General features: G+C 44.2%; 1 protein-coding gene across 1 annotated transcript in view; it reads right to left on the minus strand.

The window, feature by feature from the left end:
- EPS8L2 (EPS8 signaling adaptor L2) overlaps positions 1-25,197 on the minus strand; it is a 411,521-nt gene that overhangs the window by 133,217 nt on the left and 253,107 nt on the right. Inside the window, exon 4 of the mRNA XM_078682812.1 lies at positions 935-999. Coding sequence (XP_078538938.1) covers positions 935-999 — 65 coding nt within the window. The remainder of the gene's footprint in view (positions 1-934; positions 1,000-25,197) is intronic.

A 25,197-nucleotide genomic window follows, 5' to 3' on the forward strand; every position in this document is an offset into this window, starting at 1 on the left:
TATAAGAGGGCATGATTACCAACAGAGCGGTTCTCCCAGGGAGACTATTTACAGGCACAAGAGCTGCCTTATGTGGCATGATTACTGGCACTGTATCTGTATGAAAGGGCACCGTCACTGCCCCTTTAGATGTCTACCAGGGCATGCTTATTGGCAGAGCAAGTCTCTGAGGAAAGAAATGATCAGTGGCACAATAGCTGCCTGGGGGCTAATATTTTTGTCACTACGGCTCGTTTCATTAGGTCAGGATAGTTGTCACTGGGGCATGATTACGGTAAGACTATTTACAGACTCAACAGCTGGCTGATGTGGCATGATTCTTTTCAATGCAGCTGTATGGTGGGTACATGATCCATGTTCGCTTGATGTCTAATAGTGTGTGGTTATTGGCAGCGCAACCTCTCTGAGAGGGACGTCACAGTCATTATCGCTGTCTGACGGTGCATGAGTGATGTCACTGTAGGTGTCAGAGGGGGGGCATGATTTCTTGCACAAAACTGCGGTGCGACAGATGTACTTGGGCACTGCTGTTATCTCTCTCACTTGGTAGTAAAATGATACTTTGAAAATTTTAAGCTATCAACATTATGAAATTATTTTTATGTTATCCAACTTTCTTAAATAGACACGGAAATGGGGGCTAATACATTTCGATCCATTCATACGAACACGAGATACATCAGTACTGCATATGGTCGAGTTGTTGGCAGCACAGATGAATTGATTATGTTACAGCTACAAACTGAGATAACCACAGCAAGATGGTAGAACATTTTAATGTTTACTTTATGTGCACGGGTTGTCTTAAACCTGCAACGGTGAGTGTATCCTAAGCTTTGAGAAGAAAATTCATGGCAATCTCCTCTAAAATTAGAGAAAAATGCTTTGTTGCTTGGACACTCCTCATTTGTGCAGACGGCTCTGGCTGACCTACCTCCACGTGGTACTGGGACGTCTCCTGCATGATGATGTTGGAGTTGGAGTACTTCTTTCTTTGCTCTGGAAGAGAAAGACAGAAAGGCACATTAGGCATTCATCGGCAGGTTTCTTCTGAATCTACACATCACCAAGTGATGTTTCATCTCCACATCCCACCCTGGTCCCCACCTCTTTGCTCCTGTCCTCAGCTTACAGCAGTGTGCAACAGGAGGCTGTGACAATGAAATGAAGCAGAACCTGGATGCACCGGGCATGAGCCTGCAAAACTGAAATAACCACTGGACTCAAGGTGGTTAGAGATAATATTGGAACCAGAAATATCGTGGGACAAAATATAGTGTCAAGAATATCAAACAAAAATATTGTGAAAGTGGGTTTATTTAGGTAAGTACATTTTCACTATATATATAACTCCACATATTTGTACTTTGATGATATATACATATTCAAGGTACATAGATGTGGATTTAACCCCTTCACTGCGGCGGCTATTCCGCCGCAGTGCTAAGGGGGCGGGGCGGCCGCGCGGCGGGCGCATGCTGGTGACGGAACCGCTCCGTCACCAGCCGCGGTTGCGCTGTGCTCATGACGGAGCGGTTCAGTCATGGCCCCGCCCGCTCAATGGAACGCTCAGCGCAGGCGCGGAATCCGCGCCGCGCAGGCGTGCCGAGCGGGCCGTGACGGAACCGCTCCGTCATCAGCACAGCGCGACCGCAGCTGATGACGGAGTGGTTCCGTCACCAGCAGGGGAGGGATTAAGAATAGTAAATCTATACTTACCTATTTGCACTTATCTTCTCGATATTTTGGTCCTCGATATTTTTGACAGGCTATTATGTGAACACAATATTTTTGGTTCGGATATTCTGTCAGTGATCTGGGCTCTAAGCACTGGCAGATGTACCCCCATCAAACTGGTGGTGTTCTCCAAAAAGAAGCTTCAGGAAGCCCTATGCATGAGAATCTCATCTGTGCCACCCATGCTACCGAACCACGGGATGTCATTCCACCCCTAAGCCATTCTTGAGCCAACATTTTGACAATAAGCGGTTCAATAAATAATACTCGCATTTCAATATTTGAGATGTATCTGCTTCACCCATCAGAGCAATAACACAGGCAGGCATTCTAAGTATACTTTATAAAGTTGGCTGTGTAAAGGCATACATTTATTGAAAATTACCAAGTGAATTTTTGTGATTGATCATGGTTGTAGCAGGCTTCGATAGAGGAGTGTGTGTTTGACCTGATCGGAAGAACATGGTAATAAAAACAGTATGTAAGTAAGGGCCTCATTTCGATGGCGGTGAGACAGCCACCGCCAGCCCATCAGTGGTGGTCCCACCGCCATTGGACCCTGCATTACCGCCTGCCGCATTATGATGGCGGGCAGGTGCCTGGCGGTCGAAGTGAACAACCACCATGGATCCGATGAGCTCAAGGAGCTTGTTGAACGGAGTGTAATGCCTACAATGGTGACACTGCCTGCTCAGGCACCGCCATAAGTATTACAAAGTCAGTTTCTGCCTGCCGCTTCGTGGCGGTTTACCCGCCATGAAAAGGCAGGTGAAAAGGGAGAAAGGGAGATTGGGGGCCCAGAGTCACGCAAGCCGAACAACGACTTGCACGAACAACGACTTAACCTTAACCACACATGTGGAGAGAGGATGTGGTCTCAAGGCTAGACTGCTGACCTTGGAGCTGGAAAACCAAGGTTCGAGCCTCGGGGTTGACTCCACATCCTGTGGTTCTGGGCAAATCACTTAATCTCCCCGTGCCTACCAAAAAAATGAATGTGTCCTTGTGTAACTTAACTGGTGCCCTTGTAAAAATGCTCCAATACATGCGGGTCGAGTTTGCGCTATATATATCTGCAAAAAGAAAATGTGCATGGTTAAGGCTAAGTCAGTCTAGTGTTCGTGCGGGGCAGAGTTCAGACGAGCGTCGGACAGGAACAGGTAAGAGGGGCTCAGGGATGAAGGGGGAAGTTTGTGTTAGTTTTTATGGGGGAGGGGTTTGGGTTAGTTTTGTAGGGGGTGCGGTGGTTTGGGTTACTTTTTAGGGGTTCGGAGGGGTTCAAGTTAGTTTTTAGGGGTGGGGGTTCAAGTTAGTTTTTAGGGGGTAGGAGCTGTTCGTTTTGATTTTTAGGGATGGGAGGGGTTCGGGGTAGTTTCTAGGAGGTTGGGGGGTTTGAGTACGTTTTTAGGGGGTGGGAGGTGGGGGGTACAGGGTCGTTTTTAGGGAGTGGGAGGGCTCCGGTTTAGTTTTTAGGGAGTGAGTTTGCCATGCATTCTTTTACCATGAAAATTCCTGGTAAAGGAATGCATGGTAAAAAAAAACTTGAGGTTGAGAGTCTTTTGTACTAGAGACCGTGTTGTTTAGGGAGTCATTGATGAGGAACTCGTTGTTCCAACATACAACCCCCTACATATCTCTGCACCATGTGGCAGGCACCGCATGATGCCTGCCACATAGTGCAGTGCTATGTACAGAGTGTATCTTTTGTACTGCGGCGTGTGCAGAAGCCCGCAGCACATGCCGCACTACAAAAGATACACACTGCGACCATCTCAAAGGCGGTCGCATCGTGATACCGGTTGAGGGACCGCCAACCGCTAGTCGGGCGGTCCCGCTTCCAAAGAGATGGCGGTCAGACATAAGTCCGAACGCCATCCTAATCAGGCCCTAAGAATGTCTTTATTGTACAATTACTTAAAATCATTTACAAAAGAACTAAGCAATGCAACATTAAAAATTGAGTAACTAAATTCAAATACTACGGTTTAAAACCAGACGATTAAAACCCATACAAAAGACCATGGTGCATGAGATTGGACTATGTTCTATCGTGCCGAGTCTCTTCAAATAATGTGCAATATTATAAGCAAAGCTGCGAGACCGCGCATTGATTAATTGAACATGCAGTGTGTGATAGAAGTGGACTCCTGAGATGGAGCCATAACTTATCATGCTCATGTTCAGTGGCCGCGTGGAATGGCTTGAAGCAACCCCCCAGTGGAGGGCGCTGCCGATATTGGCTAGCACAGTCAGCAATACAGCATTAATAATAAAAAGAAATAGTTTCAAGTATTGCATTGTAAAACCAGACATTCTAAGCCAAGAGGGGGGCAATCTGACCACATATGTTATTGATAAGCATGCAGGACGCGCTGTGTGCATAAAGCCATAATGTGTCTTTCCTGTCCCCTCCCACCTACCCCATTTGCTTTAACTTTTGTCTCTGAAAGGCAACCATGCTAGACAACTATTTTATGCCCTTTAAGTGCCAAAACTCTCTAACTTTACCCCATCTTCTTGCTGTCTTTCTCTTCTCGTACTTTAACTACCGCCTCCTCTTGCTCCTACCTTTAGTTTTTACCAACCCATCAAACTTTTTCCGATCTGTAAGTTTATAACTCTCTATGGTATAGTTAATTTTGAAATGTCTGTTAAATTTAATTTGAGACCAACTTTTCTCAGTTGTTATGTAAGCACAGTGAGATCTATTTCTGAGATAATCGGTGTAATAGAAATATGTACAATGACAATTAAATAACTAATGAAATGAAATTAATTAATGAAATGAAATGAAATGGAGATTTATAGAGCGCGAAACATTCACCAGAGGGTGTCAAGGCGCTTACTCATTGGAAACAGGATTTACGCTAGGCGGTTCGCAGGCACCTTTAAGACTGAATAGCCATGTCTTGTTGGGAGAGAATTCCACAACCTAGTCCCGCCCATCAAAAAGCTTCTTCCCCCCCAGGAATTTCTTTTTACCCTGGGAACAATGAGATCATGAGCAGAGGAAGAGTGGAGATAATGGACTGGAATATAGGGTAACAAATTCCGCTTTAGAAAGCCCGGTTCTATGTCCTGTGTGGCCTTAAAAAACAATACATAGCGCTTTAAACTCAATTTGTATTTTTATTGGCAGCCAATGTAATAGACTGCGTGTTGAAGACTGAGAGTGTGTGAGTGAGTGTGTGTGTGTGTGTGTGTGGGGGGAGCATTTGCACATCTATCTATGACAGATAAGAGTAAGAGCTCAGGGATACCTGGGTACGTGGGGGCATTGAATGTCATTTGATGTTACATATAATTGGGTATGAAATGACATTGTCTTACATGTGAGGGGACAGGTATGTGACATTGCTTGGCATAGTTGCAGGGTTTTTCATAAAGCCTACTTTTGGACGATCTCAAGAGTGCACTACATTTATTTAACTTGTGTTTGGGGCAGAGCTTTTAAGTGGGATGAAAAAAACTGGGGGGGTCTGTCAAAGAGACGTAACCAATGTAATTAAAGGTGTGGCTTAAAAATGCATTGCTAAAAATCTGTGCTTAGCATATAATGTGCCGCCCGACTGGTATTTTGCTGTTTCTGTCATTGCATCCAGATATGTGACACAAAAAGTAATATTATACCTACAATAAGTCAGGACTTTTGGCTTTGTCAGTGGTTGTTAGTTGCATAAGATAAAAAAGCAGCAACTATGGCTTGTCTTAATATTGAAAAAGCTTCCACTTAAAGCCCTGGTGACACGATGACAATGTTGCTGCTCCTGAGTTTCAAAAAGAGAAGGGAAATCCAGAAAGAAAATGACTCTCTTTAAAGGATTACCCTTTCCCTACAACGCTCACCAGCCATGACCTCATGCCGTAACTTCTTCACAACTGAGAAGTGAGCAGTGTGAGCACTCGCTCATTATGGGCCTGTTGTCACTGCAGACCAGAATAAAACGGACCGCCGGTGCCAGTGCATAAAACAGAGCCCGATAGAGACCCGTTTCGAGGCCCCCTTTAAAAAACTGCCGGTGCTCAGACCTGGTGAGGCCCGGCCCACTTAAAGCCCTGGTTTGGGGAATCGGAAACATGGCGCTATTGATACACCATTCAGCATCAGCGGTCTTTTTGTCTGTTTGTCCACTGTCTCGAGATCTAAATTGTGCTACTTTACTGTTACTCAATTTGTGATTTATCTTTAATAATTAAATGTATAACTGAGTGACCCTGAATGACCCCCTAATATTTTCTATCTCTTGTGCAGCGGTTTAGGATTGTCAATTAAAATGATGGACCCACACAGTGTGGCAGTGGTAGGGGACACCTCCCAACTATTGGTTAAAACAAATGCAATAATTCAGTTGGGTAAAGTAAAAAAACAATGACACACATTATCAAGACTGCACAAGAAGGGATCTTGTAAAGCTTCAGACTAATATAACATTATTTTTAGTGAAAAGTCACCCCCGCCCCAATCTGACAAATACTTCACAGTTCAAAAACAGAAAGAGAGGAAGGGCAAAGGAAAAGGAAAAGAAAAAAGGAATAAGAGAAAGGGTGGGAAGGAGTGAAAAAAGAGGGTATGGAGTTAACTCATAAGGAGCTAAGAATAAAAAAGCATATTGATGGCTTACCACCGTAAGACAAAATGACAAATGAGAAAAGGAGTCAAAAAGAGAAAAGGAAAAGCGGTGGTAGAGGGAAGGAAAACCACAGAAAGGAAAACACTACATTGAACATTACATCACACACACTAAGAAGAGAAAAAAACAGATGTAAAGAAAATAAGCACTAGCAAATTCAACAGGTCAGGGCAGTATAACTTATTGGCTTTGCCAGAGCTTTCTTTCCTAAATAGCTGGTGCACATGCACGTGCATTTGTGGTGCCCCCCTGGAACAACATTTATTAAAATTTAACAAACTACATTAAGATATGGCTGCTGCGCATGTGTGTGCATCCATGGTAGCCACATTTGAATGGAATGTATTACGTTTTTTCAAATTCTGTTCAAAGGTAGCCAACATTGATACACATGTATCTGCAGTGCCCATCCTTAAATTGTCTTTTTTAAGATAAAATTAAAGGCATTCGAAAATTCTCGCCACCTGCGTTGGAGGTAGGGGCATGCAAGAGAACGGTGGGTGGTAGGTAGGAGGGTAGAAAGTGATGGCAGAGGTGAAAGAGAGGGGAAAAGAGGTAGCAGGGAGACCGAGAGACTGAGAGGAAATACTCCCTCCCATTCAATTTAAAGCAAGGTCTAGTGTCAGCAGTGAAATGGTACATCATCCAATCAATGCAGTGTGAAACTGAAATACACCTGAGTGTGACAAACAGAAGAATAAGGGGGACAGTCATTGATTCAAGAGCAAGTAAGTGAGAAAGACAACAAAGCCTTCTTATCATGAGGAAGAGGCCAATCCAAAGCTACTGTAAGTACCCGATTTAGAGTTTGATGGACGGATACTCTGTTACAAACTTGACGGATATGCTGTCTGCCACATTACAAGTGCATTATATCTAGGGCATCTGCTTTTATGCTATCGATTTTTTGGACATTTCCGTCTGTATTTATCCATATTTACATTTTGCTTATTTCATTTGTATTTATCTATTTTAGTTTTGTGTTTCGTGTATAAATGAATCTGAAACTGGCATATTTCCACAATTATTTAACTGATACATGTACACTCACATTTGAATGTACAATTCAGTCATCTGAAAACATTTGGTTTGTAGAACAGCTTAAACAACTTAATATCTGCACCTATTTAAGCTTCATTAGGAAACCTTTTTTAACTTTTTTTTTTAACTTCCCTGACTGTTAATCTGCGCATCTACTGACCTGGCAACCATGCTTGACAGTAGTGCGAATTATCGAAACAAGACATATTTTCCATGTTGAAAAATAAACCTAGATAGAAAACAGACAGTTTTCTGTACGTATGTATCTGTAAAGATCAGTAAAAGCACTAATTAGATCATAATGTACAAGTAATAAGGTAGGCAGGATATCCTTCACGTTTGTGATACAGAGTGCCCTAAGTATTATGGAATGCATTGGAAAGAACAGGTCTCCAACGGATCCAAAAACATTGTAAAAATACTTTAAGTATAATACTATTAGAATTAGGAACATTCCAAAAGGTCGCACTTGGCTTCCTCGCCCTACCTACAGTACAGGAGAATGTTTCTATGGGTATGGATCTATAGTATAACCCACAGCTTTCCAAACTTTTCATGTTGGTGATAAACTTTCTAGACATGCATCATTTCCCGACACGGTAAAGCAGTGTAGCGAGCATAGCGAGCGAGCCCGATGCACCTCAGTAGGTTCAGCTGGGGATTCTCAAAGTACAAATGTTACAGGTGAGGTACAGTCTAGTAAGGACTAAATCAGGTTACCCTTTTGCAAATGCTTGTTTCTAAAGCTAACATTTCAGGTAAAAAGCACCAGCCTCCAAGATCAGCACAGACTTCTAGCTGTGCCTTTTACTTATTTTTGTTTCCAAATATTTTATTTGCATTTTATAAACGAGAACCAAAAGTCTAGTACAGAAAAGTTTAACAAGTACTGCAGAGGTGAATGGCCAGCAAACATAGCAGAGGCTGTTGAAATGAGACCAACCAGCATACCGACTGGTAAGGCCTCAGACAAGCGCCACAGCCAGACAGAGAAGGAGAAAACAAAAGGTGGAGGAGCCAGAGGTCTGTGGACTTGCAAACGGGACTCGGGCTGCAGAGAAAGCTCTGGGAATTGTCTCCTGCTCTTTAATGACAGCCCTGTAGGGATTTAAACGTCCCCCATTAGCATTTCTAAAGACAAAAAACACGCACCAGCATCACCATCAGCCGCACTTCAGAGGCTCCCGTGAAGTATTTACTGAATGCAGTGGAATCCTTTGTAGTGCGCGCTGATTGTAGAGGGAACCATGATGGCAATCTGAAACCTTGGCAGCTATGCATCATCCAGCGACACACCCACACATGGCAGGTGACACAGTACTGTGTCCTGACACAGAGTTTGGAAAGCTCTGGTATAACCAATACTATTGCGAACAATGTTCTTCCACATGGCATCATCAGGATGCACATTTAAGTCTCTGAGCAACGCAAGCTGAATGTTGCAAGTTACTGGTATTTTTATGTTTTTTAAATAACGTAAAACAGAACAGACTTGACATTACCTTATGCAAGGCAGAGCATTAATTAAATCAGGTAAATTCAGGTACTGAGTACCTGCACTTGGACAATATGAGCACTTCTCCACTGGGTTGCAGCAGTTTTAATGGGAGCATACTGCACTTCTCAGGGTACCTAAAGCAAATGTTTGCTCTGAGACGGTGAATACTGGCACCTCTATACTTCTGTTTCAAGCACTGATGAAAGCCATGTCTTCAGTTGTGTCTGATATGTGACTTAGTTTACTCGAGTCTATCAGAACACTCAAAGGCACTGGCATGCATGTGATTCTTCCCAAATCCCAGGTACGCAAGTGTTTCTAGGATATTTGTTGAAAAGGTTTGTTACAGTAATTCATAGGATGTTCATAAAGGAATCCCAGGCTTAGTATATAAAAGCACATCATGGACGTTGATTCTCTAAAATGTCTGTAGTGACATCACACACCCTTGGATCATAATGACATTACAGGATCTTTGACCCTGAATAATCCAGGATCTTAACGATGATATCACATCACAAGGTGCTTAATGCATGATTGATATTTTAACTAGACCTATATTAGGGACTGACAGTGGAGGGGCATATATTAATTTTATCTTGACGGGCTATCTGGAGGAAAATAACATACTAGACCCCTCTCAGAATGGGTTTCGTTCTGGCTACAGCACGGAATCTGCTCTCCTAGCTGTGACAAAACACCTGAGGGGGGCTTTAGACAAGGGTCATACTTCGGCACTGATCCTTATCAGATCTTAGTGCCTTGTTCGACACTGTGTCCCACCAGATCCTGCTGAAGCGGCTGGAGGAGGTGGGCATCACAGACTCGGCCTTGGACTGGTTTGCCTCTTTTCTTACGGAGAAGACCTTCCCGGTAGCCGCCCTCCCTTTCGCCTCTAAGATTTACACTATCAAACAGGGGGTGCCGCAGGGCTCAGCCTTGAGTCCAACCCTCTTTAATTTTTGTCCTATCGCTAGCTAGGCTGACAAAGAGCAGAGGGCTCACTGCTGTGTCCTATGGCAGTCACACTCTCGGACGATCTAACCTGGGAAGTTTAGGAGGGACCTTGAGGCCATTGCAGAGTGGATCACTGCCAACTGTCACCAGCTCAACGCTAGCAAGTCCGAGGTTTTGCTGGTAGGTAAAGACACTGAGCTGTGGAGTGGGCACTGGTGGACTGCCACTTTGGGGCATACACCCAGCACCAAACAGGAGGTAAAATACCTGGTTGTCTGGGTAGAAGCTGCCCTCAGCTTCCAGACACAAACCCAGTAGGTGGCAGGGACCTATTTCGGTATATTGTGTGGGCTCAAACCTCTGTTAGGGCTTTTTGACCCCTCCATCAGCAGGTCATTGTCCAGGCTTCTATATTGTCAAGACTGGACTATGCCAGCTCACTTTATCTTGGGTCTAATAAAACTGAAATCTTGCGACTGCAAAGGGTTCTGAATGTTGCGGCAAGAATTCTTCTTCGCCTGCCCAAGACTTGCTCTGCATCTAGTGCCATTCGTCGGCTTCATTGGTTGCCTGTGGCCAAAGGTGTATAGAGTTTAAGTCCCTCTGTATCTCCTTTAAAATTATGAACTCTTCCTCCCCAGCTGTCCTGGCCAACCTGCTTGTACCATACACTCCTCTCCGTCAACTTCGGTCAATGGGACAACATCTGACAGTCGTCCCTCGGGTGAGGAGGGTATGCGCCGGGGGGTGTTCCTTTCACACACTAGCTGCCAAAATTTGGAACGTACTTCCCCCTTCTCCATCCGCCATTTGAAGAGTCATCTGGCATTTCGGAAAGCAATTAAAACATATCTCTTCCCTCCGTTGTAGGCCTCTTCCTGTTGGTAGAGGCGTCGGAGTTTTCTGCTGTCAGCGACAGGATGCCCCTCTGCTGGGGCAGCTGTGCGCTTAATAAACTGTATAACATAACCTAATGCAGTGGTTGCCATAAACGGTAGAGAGTGAATGAAGTGTGTGAGCCAGCCCTATTCTAGGGAGATTTTGGGGTGAAATGGGGTTCTCTCCCCTGGGAAAATGTGAAAAAATATGCATTGAAACAGTGCGTTTTAAACCATCTTTTTTACGTAAATTTATGAAGAGCCATGGACTCTGAAAGGGTATTTGTTACATTTTCTAGTCCGTTCATTATGTGCCAAGCTAGAGAAACCTGACACTTCCCAGAAGTTGAACCATTTAAAAAGTGTGCTATAGGTGCCACTGTATGTCAAAAATTGCCGCTATTATGCCAAGACCAGACCTTTTTCATATGCTATGGGGTCCCCGTATGCCAAACATTACATACTTTGTGCCAGTGGCTGACATATTCCCTCAATCCCATCCACATACCGTGTGTATCAGAATTTACCTCAAGAATGTCATGGCCAGCATTTTGTCAGGGTTGACACCATCCTACATGCCATGGTTGTCCTCCCTTATGCCAAGAATTACCTCCAATGTACTAGAACCAGTATTTTGCCATGTGTATCCCCAAGCCAGGACTTCCTCCAGTGTGACAGTGGGCACAGTTTCCACAGGTGCCCCTATTCCAAGAACTACTTCCAGTTTGAAAGCGCCAACCATGGGATATCCCATATGCCATGTATTGGCTTTAATATGCCAGTTCCAGTATTTTGTATTATGTCCCTGCCATGTTAAAAATTATGCACAGAAAGCCAGCAACAGTACTTTGCCAAGAGTGCCTCTATGAGCCAAGAATTTCTTTGAGTATGTCAGAGCCAAAAGCACACTTGTAAGCATAACACCACATTCCCATTCACACTCACTTACATTCATTCACACACTCTCACTCAATCAGTCACACTGACACTCATTCATTTTGACTTAGTTTCTTGCACTCATTCTTACTCTCACTATCTCTCACTATCTCATTCTCACTCATTTTCACTTAATTCCACTCATTCATTCACACTCACTCATATTAACTCTTACTCTCACCCACTAATACTTTCCCATTCATAGTCTCACTCACTGATTCTCTTATTCTCACTTATTGTGACTCACTAATTCTCACTCACAATTACACTCACTCACTATCACCCACTCTCACTCATTCTCTCTTGCCCTCCCTCACACTCACTCTTATTCATATCATGTTGATCACCCACTCTCAGTGACTTGCAGTAAATTGTACTCAATCTCACTCACTCTGACTCATTTATACTAATTGCCATACAATCCCAGTCATTCTCACTCACTACCTGTCACTGTCACCCACTCACCTTCAGTCTCATACACCCGTGTTTACACATACAAACACACACATGCTCATGCATGCCCTCTTTTGCACACACTCTCACATGCAACCACACAGAAAACATCCATTTAAAAGCATATTTCTCACTTACCTCAGCTGCCAACAAAGGTCCCATTGCAGCTCCTGTAGCTCCGTTTTTTTATTACAATATATTACACTAACAGTGAATAATAGGCTATTATTAACTGTTAGTATGATTGAAATATGGACCGAAAAGATAGAGGGTGGAGCCCTGACACCCATAAAGGCAAGCTGTTCCTGTGTTCTTGGTACTGATTTGCCACCTCTGAGTCTAGGGATCGCTAAGGTTGTGCCAGGGGTTGTAAGGGGCAAACCAGGGTTCACAGCTGCGATCCTTGGTAATCCCTAAATGAAGTCAATTCATGTGATGCTACAATCTAGTCAGAATCACCGTTCCCTCTAGGCCGCGCCCGCACGCGCGCGCACCTCCCCCCAAGTCAGCGCGCACCACCTAGCGTGGAGTGCGCACACAGGACGTCGCTAGAGAGTCGCGCCGCTCGCCGCTTTTAAAACGCGAGCGGCGCGAACATGAGCACTTTTCCAGTGGTGGCGGTGGAGCGGGCGTGAGGAGTGCAGGTAAGGAGGAGGGGGGGGGGGCTGGTGGGGATTATGGCGCTTGGTGGCATTTTGTTTAAGTATTGCTGTTAATCGGAGCCCGTGAAGGGCTCCGATTAACAGCAATATTTAAACAAAAGGCCACAGCCGCTGGGGAACGAGCGGAACAGAAGGCAAGAGAGCATAAAGGCACGAGTGGGACACAGACAGAGGACAGAAAGGCACAGAAAAACGAGTAGGACACAGACAGAGGCTATAAAGGCACAAAAAAACGAGTGGGACACAGACAGAGGACAGAAAGGCATAAAAAACGAGTGGGACACAGACAGAGGACATAAAGGCACAGAAAAACGAGTGGGACACAGACAGAGGACATAAAGGCACAATAAAACGAGTGGGATACAGGCAGAGGACATAAAGGCACAAAAAAACGAGTGGGACACAGACAGATGACAGAAAGGCACAAAAAAACGAGTGGGACACAGACAGAGGACATAAAGGCACACAAAAACGAGTGGGACAGAGGGCAGAAATGCACAAAAAACGAGTGGGACAGAGGACATAAAGGCACAAAAAACGAGTGGAACAGAGGGCAGAAGGGCACAAAAAACGAGGGAAAAACAAAGTGAAAAAGAGGGCTAAAAGGCACAAAAAATTAGTGGCACAGAGGGCAGAAGGGCACAAAAACGAGTGAAACAGAGGGCAGAATGGCACAAAAACGAGTGGGACAGAGGGCAGAAGGGCACAGAAGACGAGGGGAAAACGAAGTGGAACAGAGGGCTAAAAGGCATAAAAAACGAGTGGAACAGAGGGCAGAAGGGCACAAAAGACGAGTGGGACAGAGAGCATAAAGGCACAAATAAATGAGTGGAACAGGGCAGAAGGGCACAAAAACGAGGGGAAAACGAAGTGAAAAAGAGGGCTAAAAGGCACAAAAAATGAGTGGCAAAGAGGGCAGAAGGGCACAAAAACGAGCGGCACAGAGGGCAGACGGGCACAAAAAACTAATGGCATACAGGCAGAATACAGAAATATAGGGGCAGCTAAGAACAGAAGGCAGAACGGGCAGAGAGGCCCGGGTGCAGCGAGGGAAACAGAAGGGAAAACTGGGCAGAGACACGGGCAGCAAGGAGTACAGAAGGAAAGACCGTGCAGAGAGAGCACGGGGATAGCGAGGGGAACAGAGGGAAGAAAATGGGGCATGGACCACGTACAGGCAGCGGGGAAGACAGACAACAGCAGTCAGAGACACAACAATGAAAATACAGGCAATACAATAAATTTGCAAACTGCCCTTAAGACCCTTATTGTGGCTCTGTATGTGTGAAAATGCATCATCTTTTCACTTTTTAAAGTAAACTTTTTGAGTGCCATTTGGTGCCGCAGACACGCGCGGGTTGGTTCCTGGCGCACATAGCCATGGTTGCAGCGCACAGAGACCCTCCAGTGCCGCACACAGAGGAAATAAATTAGAGGGAACATTGGTCAGAATATATTACATTTCCCTTATTTAATATAGCTTTTCTTATCAATTATTGAGTCTGTTGGAGGGTTCCTCTGCTGTGGCCAACACCTAGCTGAGAAACAAACCTGAAATAATTCAGAATCTATTTGAATAATTACCCAGCAGTGCTTAATTAGAACAGACTTTATTTGAGACATCTCGATGTTGGCTGATCAGCCAGTTTCATTCTTCAACTTGGCGGAAGTTGTGAAATTTCTTTCAGAAAAAATTTGTTATTTTCATGAAAGTCACCTGTATTCTGCAAAATACGCTCTGATGAAAACTGTACGTGAGATTTGCCTTGCTGTACAAATATCATATAATACAATATACCTATTCAATGTACTCAATTAAGTTTGCTAACAGTTCTAAAGTAACAAGGAACTCTGTGTATGCATCACATGGTGATGCAGCACACTCCACAGTCATAGTCCCACAGTTCCAGCAAGATATTTTCTGCTCGAACCAGTCTCCACAGGCAATGTTACACAAACAAACATACGTAGGAGAAAATACAATTTACACAAAATACACATGACGCAAGAATTGTGATTTACACGAGGACAGGCTTTGCCTGGGACTTTTAAACACAAATATGAACCAAGCCAAAAGTATGAGTGAGTTCGTTTGACTTTTATTTCCCCAAAATATTTAAAAATATTTAACTGCAGATGTGATTGCCTACAGGTATACATCTCTGTCTCTGAAAATCTACGTGTGATGTTTCAATAGTAGGAGTAAGAAAAAACACTCATTAATCATGATGGAGTGCCTACATTTTTTTTCAATACTAAAATGTACAAAATAACATACAGCTGGAAATACGACATAGTAAAGTACCTGTTGTAGTACATTTCCCTTTGCATTATTGTGCCCACTAGGTGGATGGGGGCAAATTGCCATACTTGACATTACAATTAAACTATAAACAACACAATTTCACTACAAAGGTTGCCATCCAATATTACTATACAAAGCTGCAACAAAACATGATATAAAAAATTAAACATATTACCACCTAACTAGTGTGCCTCTCCTATGAGTGTCATAAATATGTTCCCGCTGATTGTGCCGCACGTGCGGAGTGCAGACGACCAGAATCCTGCTATGAAGGATACTGCATTCGGAGTAAAATGAGAGAGGAGTCCTACAGTGCAGGTGCCGCGTTATGTGTAGGTGCGATCGGACCTGGCCGGGAGTGTAGGGCTACTATATCTATCCACCGAGCCTCCATATGTGTAACCGAATACTCTGCTGGCGGGTGTGCCTTAGTGTAGATGTTCGGGTGTCCCTGTTGCATCACCCAGTTGCAACGTCAGTACCACTACCATATCATCCAGGGTCATTAGAATCACGGAGACAAGCGTCTATAATAGTTACATAGTGCTACCAGCCTAAAGTTTGCGTCCAAGTCATTGTGGGTAGGGGCTGAGATGTCAGTGTCACGTGTTCGGCTACCATGGCACACCGGAGGGTGTTCAACCAGTGTCTAGTGGAAGGCCCTGTTTGGGATTTCCAAGCCATGGCCAAAGAACATTTGGCCAGAACCAGCGCCAGGTCAATAAATATGTTGATGTTCTTACGACGTGCATTCGGTTTTGTGATGCCTAGCAAGTAGTTTGCGCCCTGAGTTGGAACTATGTTTCTTGTTGCTGCCGTCAGTATATCAGATACTTTCTTTCAGTATGCTATAATGTGAGAACACGTCCTGACCATATACATGAAGTCAGCGCCCGAGTCACAGCACCTGGGGCAGATGTCGGCACCTGGACAAATGTCGGCGGAGGTCGGATACATTCACGCCAGCCTGTGCGCGGTTAAGTATGTGTGATGCAAATAATTGAATTGCGTGAATTTCAGTCTGGCATTCATAGAGATGGTCTTGGGATTTCCCACATAGGTTTCCATTGCTTGTCTGTGATTTCGGTAGAGAGTGCCACCGTCCAGTATGCGCGTAAAGGGGACAATGAGGGGGCTGTGTCTGAGTGAATTATAGATGGCCGTGATGGCTTTCCTGCCTGATCCGTTTGTCAGTAGTGTCTGCAAGGCTTCAGAAGCAGGTGGTACTGTGCTAATGTACCCCCAGATTCGTGCTGCCTGTTCTGTTAGTGTCGCGTAGAGAAGGAACGTTCCTGGTGACACACCATAGTCGTCCGACAGAGAGTCAAAGTTGCATAGTTGTTGTCAGGCCAACTAACTGCCATTCGGCCAATTCCGGACGTTTTAGGCAGATATATGACCCTGGTGAAGTCTCAATGGGGAGGTCTGGGGCCTACGGTGGAGAGCGACCTTTGGGCATGACGTAATGCAACCAGGCAGTACGAGTTGCCCGTAACAGTGTGCGGCCCTCAGTCCTCTGGAGCTGAGTTTTGGTGCCTCATAGCCATTCAAGCAGGTCTGGTTGTGTTGGAGCCATTGATGAAGGAGTTCCACTTAAGGAGTTATCTGCATACGATTTACATATATTGCCACTTTTTTAATTCAAAAACTGTGAGGGGTACTGAAAGAGTGGGAGCAAATGTCACACACAGCCTGATGAATGCCTGCAAGCCATCATCCTTGCCTGCAGATTATCGGGAGACTGCAAAAATCTGCAAGCATAGGTTGAGTAGTGAATTATTACATTATTTTCATCACATTGTAAAGACAATTTTTATTTCTGTTGTCCTCCAGGGCACTCACTTACCCACAACAAATCCGTGAACCTCAATTCACCAAAATATCAGGGGTATCAGATGTGACATCACCTGCCCTTTGATCTGTGATGGAGTCATACCCGATACCAACGACATGATCCCTGGTAGCATTACAGGAAGTGATTTCACATGACTTTGGATCCTAGGTAGGGAACTCACCAAAGTTTTTTTTAAAGTACAAAATAAGCAAAATTAAGACCAGGGTTAATCAAATACCAACAACAAAAATGTTAGAGGAGGTACAAGTCTGTTTTTGTTATTATGCATATTTCAATAGGGTTGCGATCACATACCCGGGCAGATATTTTCTAGATGGCCATTCTATGCTGCCCAATTGCTATGCCCAATTAGTGTCCCCAATGCCAGCTGCTCCTCAGCTGCTGGTGCATGCATCCTCATGCAGGCACATAGGTACTTCCAGGCTCAGGCTCTGATGCAGAAAACAGAATGTTAAGTTCTGTCTGCCTTCTCTGCGTAGACTTCAGTTTTTCACTCCTTGATTCTTCACCTCACCCTCTCCCATCTTCTCACAGGGTGGGGTACGGTCAGTTAGGAAGCTGATCCCATCCTAAGATGAGATGGAAGATGGGGAGGTGACAACCAGATTAAGAGATAGCCCTGGGCACTGCATGGCTGAAGCCTACAGCACAGGGGTCATGCAGGTGTGTGAAGCACTTGAGGCCAGAGCTGAGACTCACTTCGTAATCTCCCTGATGGCTGGTGAAGGAGCCTCTCTGCATCTGAACAGTGGCGCCGCTCCATTAGGGTGTTGGACCGCCGCCCCACTGCTTTCTCACAGTGCGAGAAGCAGAAAATAAAATGGTATTTTAAATACCATTTTATTTTCTGTTCGGGGCGGGCAAGGAGCCTATGCCTGGTTGGGGGCAGGTGGGTGGGTGGGTTGGGGAGGAGTGGCTTGCACCACTCTGAGTGTCCTGACTGCTTGGTCGGCCCTGGGGCCGACCAAAGCAGGCATACGCACTCTACATTTGGCATGCAGCCTACATAGAGAAAATGGCCTCCCTACTGGTGCCCGGCTGGGCGCCGTCCGGGACTCCGCACCAATCACAATGCTGCCATTGCAGCATTGTGATTGCCTTATAGGAGGGGAGGGTGCTGCAGCATGCACATTCCTGTTCATAACTCAGGACCCCCGCCCAGGAGCAGAGGCGGTGCTGACCTGGTCAGATACGTTTTCTTTTTATTTTAATTTTAACCCTCCCCCTTAACCCCCACAGCGCGACCCTCCCCCTTGCGAGTATTGCGAGCCTCGACTGAACAAAGGGGGCATTGGAAATATTTCCATTTGTTTTCCCTCCTAAAGGGCTCTTCAGATATTGCGTTCCATAGCATTACTGCAGATACCTCCATTGGCCTCGGTTTTGGCAGAAGATAGTAAACTGCAGCCATGAAAAGTGGAGACTCCGAAAAACAAATTATAACTCAAATTTAAATACGTCTGTTCCAGTAAGATGGAATGCTTATTTTGGTCCGTTGCATCTTCATTCTTAGAAATAGATGTCACTTATGATATATTATGAACCAGTTGGCCTCCACTGCAAAATGAGCCTGATTACCATTCAGTGAGGTAATGTGCCTATCAATCCTAACAGAAAACGTTGGTTCTCGATATAGCCTGGAACCTCATTTCAGCTCTCATTTGTGTTTTAAAAAAAATATAATCTGATAATATTTCCTCAAATTCATGAAATCTACTCCCATCCTCGAGGAGAAGAATTTTATGTAAATCTTGAATGTGCCTAGAAAATGAGGTGTGAAAGCAACCTGGTGCAATTACTGGTGGAAATGTATTCACTGCTGGCTGACGGTTTTGTTATCTTGATATTTATACAAACAGTAGAATGAAAATGTTGTGTTTTTCTAATCATCGACGTGTTTGTTTTGTAAACCAAAACAAACAGTTTGCAGTTACTGCAGTAATATTATCTCTGCTTCAGAATGGTACATTATAGGTTGACGTCGGTAACATTTATACGTAATGGAGCCGTGTCCCATTAAAAGCAATCCTTCCTCGTGTAATGCTTTTTGGCAACTTTCCTTATGAAGAGAGTAGCAAGTCTGCTTTGAACAATTGAAGTTATGTTTTTCTTTGATCGAGTACATAGTCAGGGCAATCTTAATTTCCCTGCATATTGGAGAGTCTTGGCATGGAATCATCGTTTTAAGACTTGGTGGGTGTAATGGATGGCGCACGGACATGAAAAAATATTATTCACCCTAATGTTCGGACTCGCTTGTACACCCAGTGCTTTACTTATAATAAACAAAATAAATGCCGGGAGCCAAAGTTTTAGGAGACCAGGATTAGACGGGGGTTGTTTTACATCATGCAGAAGTTTGTATATTGTAGAGTTTGAAAAGTTAACTTGCAAGAAAGATTATCATTTGATTCATTTACTTTCTTGTGCCCTTGACTAAATAGGTTCTGCACTCAGTCAAAAGAAAATCGAAATATTCGAATACCATATCATTTGAATAGCATTTTACATTTATTTTCAGCTTTGGTAATAAAAATCATAAGACATTAATTTTCTGCGGTTTGATTTCGATGTCATGTAAAAGAATTACAAGAATCAAAAGACGGTCGCCATGAATATTGTCTATAATTCTCAGACAGCCTAAGGCTGTGGGCATCCCGTTGGGAGTTTGGTGCAGGGCCTGTGATCAAAGATATAATTTATTGCTTTATTAACCTTCCTGCTTCCTCAAGTTTGCTTGAAAATGCACCATTTGTCCACTCATTTTTTCAACATTATATCAGGGAAGGGGGGGGGGGGGAACCCCTGCGATCCTTCCTTAAGTTGTTTGGGCTCGCTCGCTACGCTCACTCGCCATAGTGCAGTACGCCAATAATTTTACCTCACACCACTTTCAAATGTCACCAGCTGCCACTGCGTCTAAGCCTGCCACCAGATAAATTCAATGCCTCACTGACAATTAAATCAAGGAGAGAGGCAATAAGGGTGATCATCCATTACTGTGTTTATGGCAGATCACTCCAGTGTATCCTTTGGATGTCCATGTCCAGGTGTCCTGCACCAGTAGGCCTTTGTCTCTTTCTATGCTCCAGTTTAAACAGTGTAACTCAACTCTGGTGGGGCAGATGTTAGATTCTGTTCACTGTACAGAATTGTAAACACGAATGACTGCAATACATAATTAAGAATAATGCAGTCAACTGTTAAATAAAAGAACAAACCTGCAACATTACTCCAACTTTTTCAAAAAGTGTTTCCTAGCAGAGGCTCTCTCTTTCAACATTGACTGTTTTAAGAAGCTGTTTTGCTCCTGGTTGATTTTAGTGAAGTTGACACATTATGACTAGTGTTGTGACGAATGGCGACGCTGCAGGGAATCTACCATGGACCCTGGGCCTGGAAAGTGGTTTGCTCTGTAACTGGAAAAATTGTAGCAGTTTCTTTGCAGGTGTTTACAATCTAAGGGCTCCAAGCCACAGTCTGCTCTGGTTTTAAAAGGAGCGGTGCACGCTGGAAATAGATGTATCTGTTCCTTGTATTGCTAGGTCACTATAATGGCCAGGGCATGGGCGTCCGCAGAAATGTTTCCAGGGGGGGCAACATTTTAACTTCATCACTCGCCTTCAAGGCACGTTTAATGCAGACGGCCCATTGTCATTCTTTATGTGATGATCAGCAGCAGAGAGAATGACAATGGGCCTGTCCACAGTCTGCTCGAGGTCGGGGAGGGGCTGCTGCAGCCTCTAGAGTTCAAAGACAAGTGCGAGAGGCCCCAAGTGAGAGAACATTTAAACTCCTGGGGCTTCTCGCAGGGGAACAGCCAGCTGTAATCTTGAACATTACGGAGCAAAAGGAATGGGACCGGTGATCCAGGGGGGGGCAAGCGCACCCCCTAGCCCTCCCCTGCGGATGCCGATGGGCCAGGGGTCGCAAGAACAATGCCGGGGGTCGCAGCTGAGAGCCCAGAGATCGCAACTGAGACACCTCAGTAAAATGATCTAGGAATAAACAGGTGCTGTCTCTGACAATGGGGACATTGACTACCTGCATGTCTGTAAGTAAATTGATAGAAATTATTAATATATGTTTACATTTCTATAGGACACCTGCATATCACTAGCAGCCAGATGTACTCATAAACGGAACACAAAAAGCGATTGTAAATTCTGCACTGACTTTGCAAACCTAGGTGCTATTAAGCTGATTTTCAAAATCACCATTCGCAGGGGTCGCAGATTGACATACCTGGTGAGTGCTAAATTGGCAAGTTGGAATTTGCGATCCCTTGTCACAGGCTCCAAACACAGGGACTGTTGGGGCAGCAGACCACCATCCCTATGTTTGCATTTCAAAATGTGAAACTTTAATTTTTTGAAAGCAGTTTATTTTCCCCAAAGGAGCACACTTCAAAAACATAAACGTTTTCCACTTGGAAAAAGATTAGGGGGAGGAGGCAGTGGTCTCCTGCACCACTGGTTACTGCCCCAGAGACTGCCACCACTATTCTCAAAGGAAAAGGGGACCGCCTTGAAGTGTTGAGTTGCGGCAGGTGTGCGGGCAGAGTGGCGGGGAGGGGTGGGGGCTGGGGGAGGACGGACGATAGAGAGGTGAGGGGGAGGAATGGGAAACGGACAATACATAATAAACATTTGAAAATATTAAAAGAACTTACCTGCTGCCTTACACTCTTTTCTGTATCCCTGTTGCAGCACAAGCTCCTAGCCTCTCCTGCGGCCAATCCTGGCGCAGCTTTCATGTTTGAAAGCAGCATCAGGATTGGCATAATCACTGGGAATTTGGGCTCCCAGAGAGACTGGAAGCCTGTGCATTGCTGTCTTCAACCCAGCAACGCAGCCGCGTTGGCAACAGCTCAGTGCGCATGCCGATTTGGCCGGCCTGAGAAGGCTGGCTAAACCCACATGCACACTGATAGCAGCGCTTTCCACTACTCCCACTCCTGACTGCCCTCAGGACGCAGCAAGTAGAAGTTAAAAAATAAAACAATAATAAACTTATTTTATTATATGGGGGGGGGGGAGACGCTCCTCTGCCATGGAGGAGCGGCCACTGGAAGCGTTGATAATAGTTGAGATGTTTGAGATGGCAACTGCATTATATAACAAATTGCAATTTGGAAGGAATGACCCATTTTCACCTCTTGCAAATTACAATTTCGAATGGGTCACAAAACCCATTTTAAGAGTCGGAAAAACCTCCAAACTTGTAAAATTGGTTGTGTACATTACAGTGATTTTGTGAATTCAATGATTTGCAATAGCAAAATCATTTAGTACATCTATACCTTAGTCACTGGGTATGGGGATATAGGTTATTTTACAGTTCTATTCATGGTTCTTTAAAGGACTGAACCCTATCAGACTAATGCCCATTCATCAAAAGTGTCTCAGTACCCTTAAGCACATATAGGAATTATAGAAGCAGTTCACACAAATCACTACTTACTCTTGCCTATGTTTGTAATATATATATATATCTATCATCAAGGGAGTAGCCAGAAAATTAAAATACACCCCCCACACACACTTTGAGCCAAGTCTTTATTGACATTGAGTGCATGAAGCAAGTAAGCTCAAGGTTTGTTAGGTTAGTTCTCTTTACCTGTACATCCTCCAATCTATCCATTCATCATCCCGTCCTTCCATTCATCTATTCTTTGATACTTCACCACATGCCTTCATTATTCCAACAATCCATTGAAATTCCATCCATCATCCATTAGTGCATTGATTCACTCATCCATCCTTTCACTCATCATTGCACTTTCAACTTGTCATCTATCTATCATCCATCTTTCCATCATTTCATCCATTCAATGACCATTCCCTTCACACAGCGATCCATCCATCCATCTTTTAATGCTTCCATTCATTGGTCCTAACACCCTTTCGTCCAACTTTACATCCACTCTTCCTTCCAACCTTTCATTAATTGATCCTTTCACCCCTCCATCCCTGCACCATTCCTTTGTTGTTTTCAACCTTCATTAATTTCCATTTTCTTTCTGGTTTCTATCAAACGTGATGTTTTAATATTCTCATTATTTATTCTCACGTTATCTTTTCCCCCACTTACTCTATTTGCTGCACTATATACTTTTTAGATGCTTTCATCATTTCTTTTTCTCTGTTCTTCCCTGACATGGGCTCACTTAAGAGCGCTTGACCCCACCTCTTAGCGCTGCCCTGCTCTTACCTTATAAGTTTTATAACACCTTGTCTGCCAGCCTGCAGACAGAATAGGCCAAATATAAAACTGATCAGCTTTCACTTAGACTCAGATCACTATGCCATCAAGTGCAGTGGCTACACCATCTTAATCTGCTAAAGCAGAGGGTTCCATACGCCATTAGCTATGATACCTACAATTCCAGATGTAGAAAGGAAATACTCGAGTCCACCTCAAGCTGAGGGACTAATGAATTAGGTAGTCCTAGCACCATTTCTGAATGTCTGAAAGAGGTCCAGCTCTGGATGATGGAAATCGGCCTGTGCCTCAATGTGGCTATATCAGATGTCATATGATATATAATGTTGCAAACACCCTATGTTTGACCTAACTCTGTATACAGGCAAGGGTCCTGAATGAATCTGCTGAATTTTGTAAACCGACCTCTTAATACAGAGATCAGTTCGCAAAATTCCTTTCCATTCGCAAAACGACAGTGTACAATTTGGGATTATTTTTTGTGAACAGAAAATTGGTACCTCTGTGCCTTATGCTCCATATTTAAGGCATTTTTGATTAAGGACCCAACATACCTACAGAAATTCGTCCCTCACCACAACCCAATTTTGAACCTTTGCTCCAGCCTAATCTCATAACCTACACAAGGTAGTTCAAAAGAAAGAACATACAGTGCTGAAACTTTGGAATAACATCGACTTGGCTCTCAGATCACACTAAACCGTGTCCTGTTGAGGAAGAACTGGAAAACATTTGAGCTCAGAACCTATTCTGTCCACAAAGACAGAGCACTCTTGACCACTCTACTCATCTTTCTAACGATTAGTATCCATACTTCCCAGGGCAATCTGCTCTCAGAGCCTTTAGATTCAACCACTACAAAAAATATCCTTAACCCATCAGAAAGATGCATTGCACCCCCGCCTCCATACTGCTCCTCACTGCTGGCATTATCAACAAAGACTGGACAGGAGCATGCTGAAAGAACCGCACGACTGCATGCTTGTGCTAAGCAAGAACACAACCCAAATGCATATTTGCCTTGGTATGGATTATTTCTATAGCTCCATATACAGGGGTGTTTACAAAGTATATTAACTTTAGTATGGTTTAATTGTGTAGTTGCACAAGTGGGAGTATCAAGTTATATGTATAGCACTAGAAACAAGAATTTGATCAAAGATGTACCGTGGCTGCATACAGGGCGTGGGCCAAGGGTGACACCCTGCTTTGAGAGCCCACTGTACATGGTCAAAAGGTGGGGACAATGTATTGGGGAGACGTAGCTGGGTGTAAGGTGTGACCAAGGACCCTGCCAGATAATTAAAACAAGCTGCACATGCCCCACAGGTTCTGGGTGGACAGAGGTTGGGTAAAGGTCATAGTCCATGATGTTTATTATAGTACATCCTGAGTAATTAGAGAAACCAATGTTTAATGTTTCACACATCCCATTTAAAAATCACTGCACAGCGGAAAACGTCGGTCCCTATTCCAAGGCTATTTTAAGGCGTATAAATCTGTACAAGGCACTGTCAGTTCCGAGGTGTAGCATGGATGCCATGGGCCCTGGTGCAAGCAAGGGAAATTACACCTTTCCGTGCTGTTGGGGTAGTACAATACCTACTGACCTAGATTTGAGACTAAAACAGGATTGACTGTCACGGGAGCATATTAAACATGTGGTTCTGTTCATGGAAAAGTATTGTCCATGTGGGCATCCACTGAAAGTGGACTACAAAAGCTATAACATAAGAAGAGGTGAGAAAACATATACAGTTGTTTTTAAATACATACATTCAAAGCACCCAAATACGAAAGGACTGGAAATTCAATACACAGGAAGTTCCACCCACAGGAGGTTCCTCCCGCAGAAAGGACTATAAATTGCCAATCTTAATTCAGCACCAGTTACAATAAGGAACTGGCTGGGAAGCCACAGGATTATCAACATGAAGTGTCACCCACAGAACACCAAAACCTCATAAAGAATCAAGCCAGCATTAGTCAGTAGAAGCAATCGGTCTGAAAGCACCAGAG

Source organism: Lissotriton helveticus, chromosome 3_1, assembly GCF_964261635.1.
Source record: "Lissotriton helveticus chromosome 3_1, aLisHel1.1, whole genome shotgun sequence".
Taxonomy (NCBI): Eukaryota; Metazoa; Chordata; class Amphibia; order Caudata; family Salamandridae; genus Lissotriton; species Lissotriton helveticus.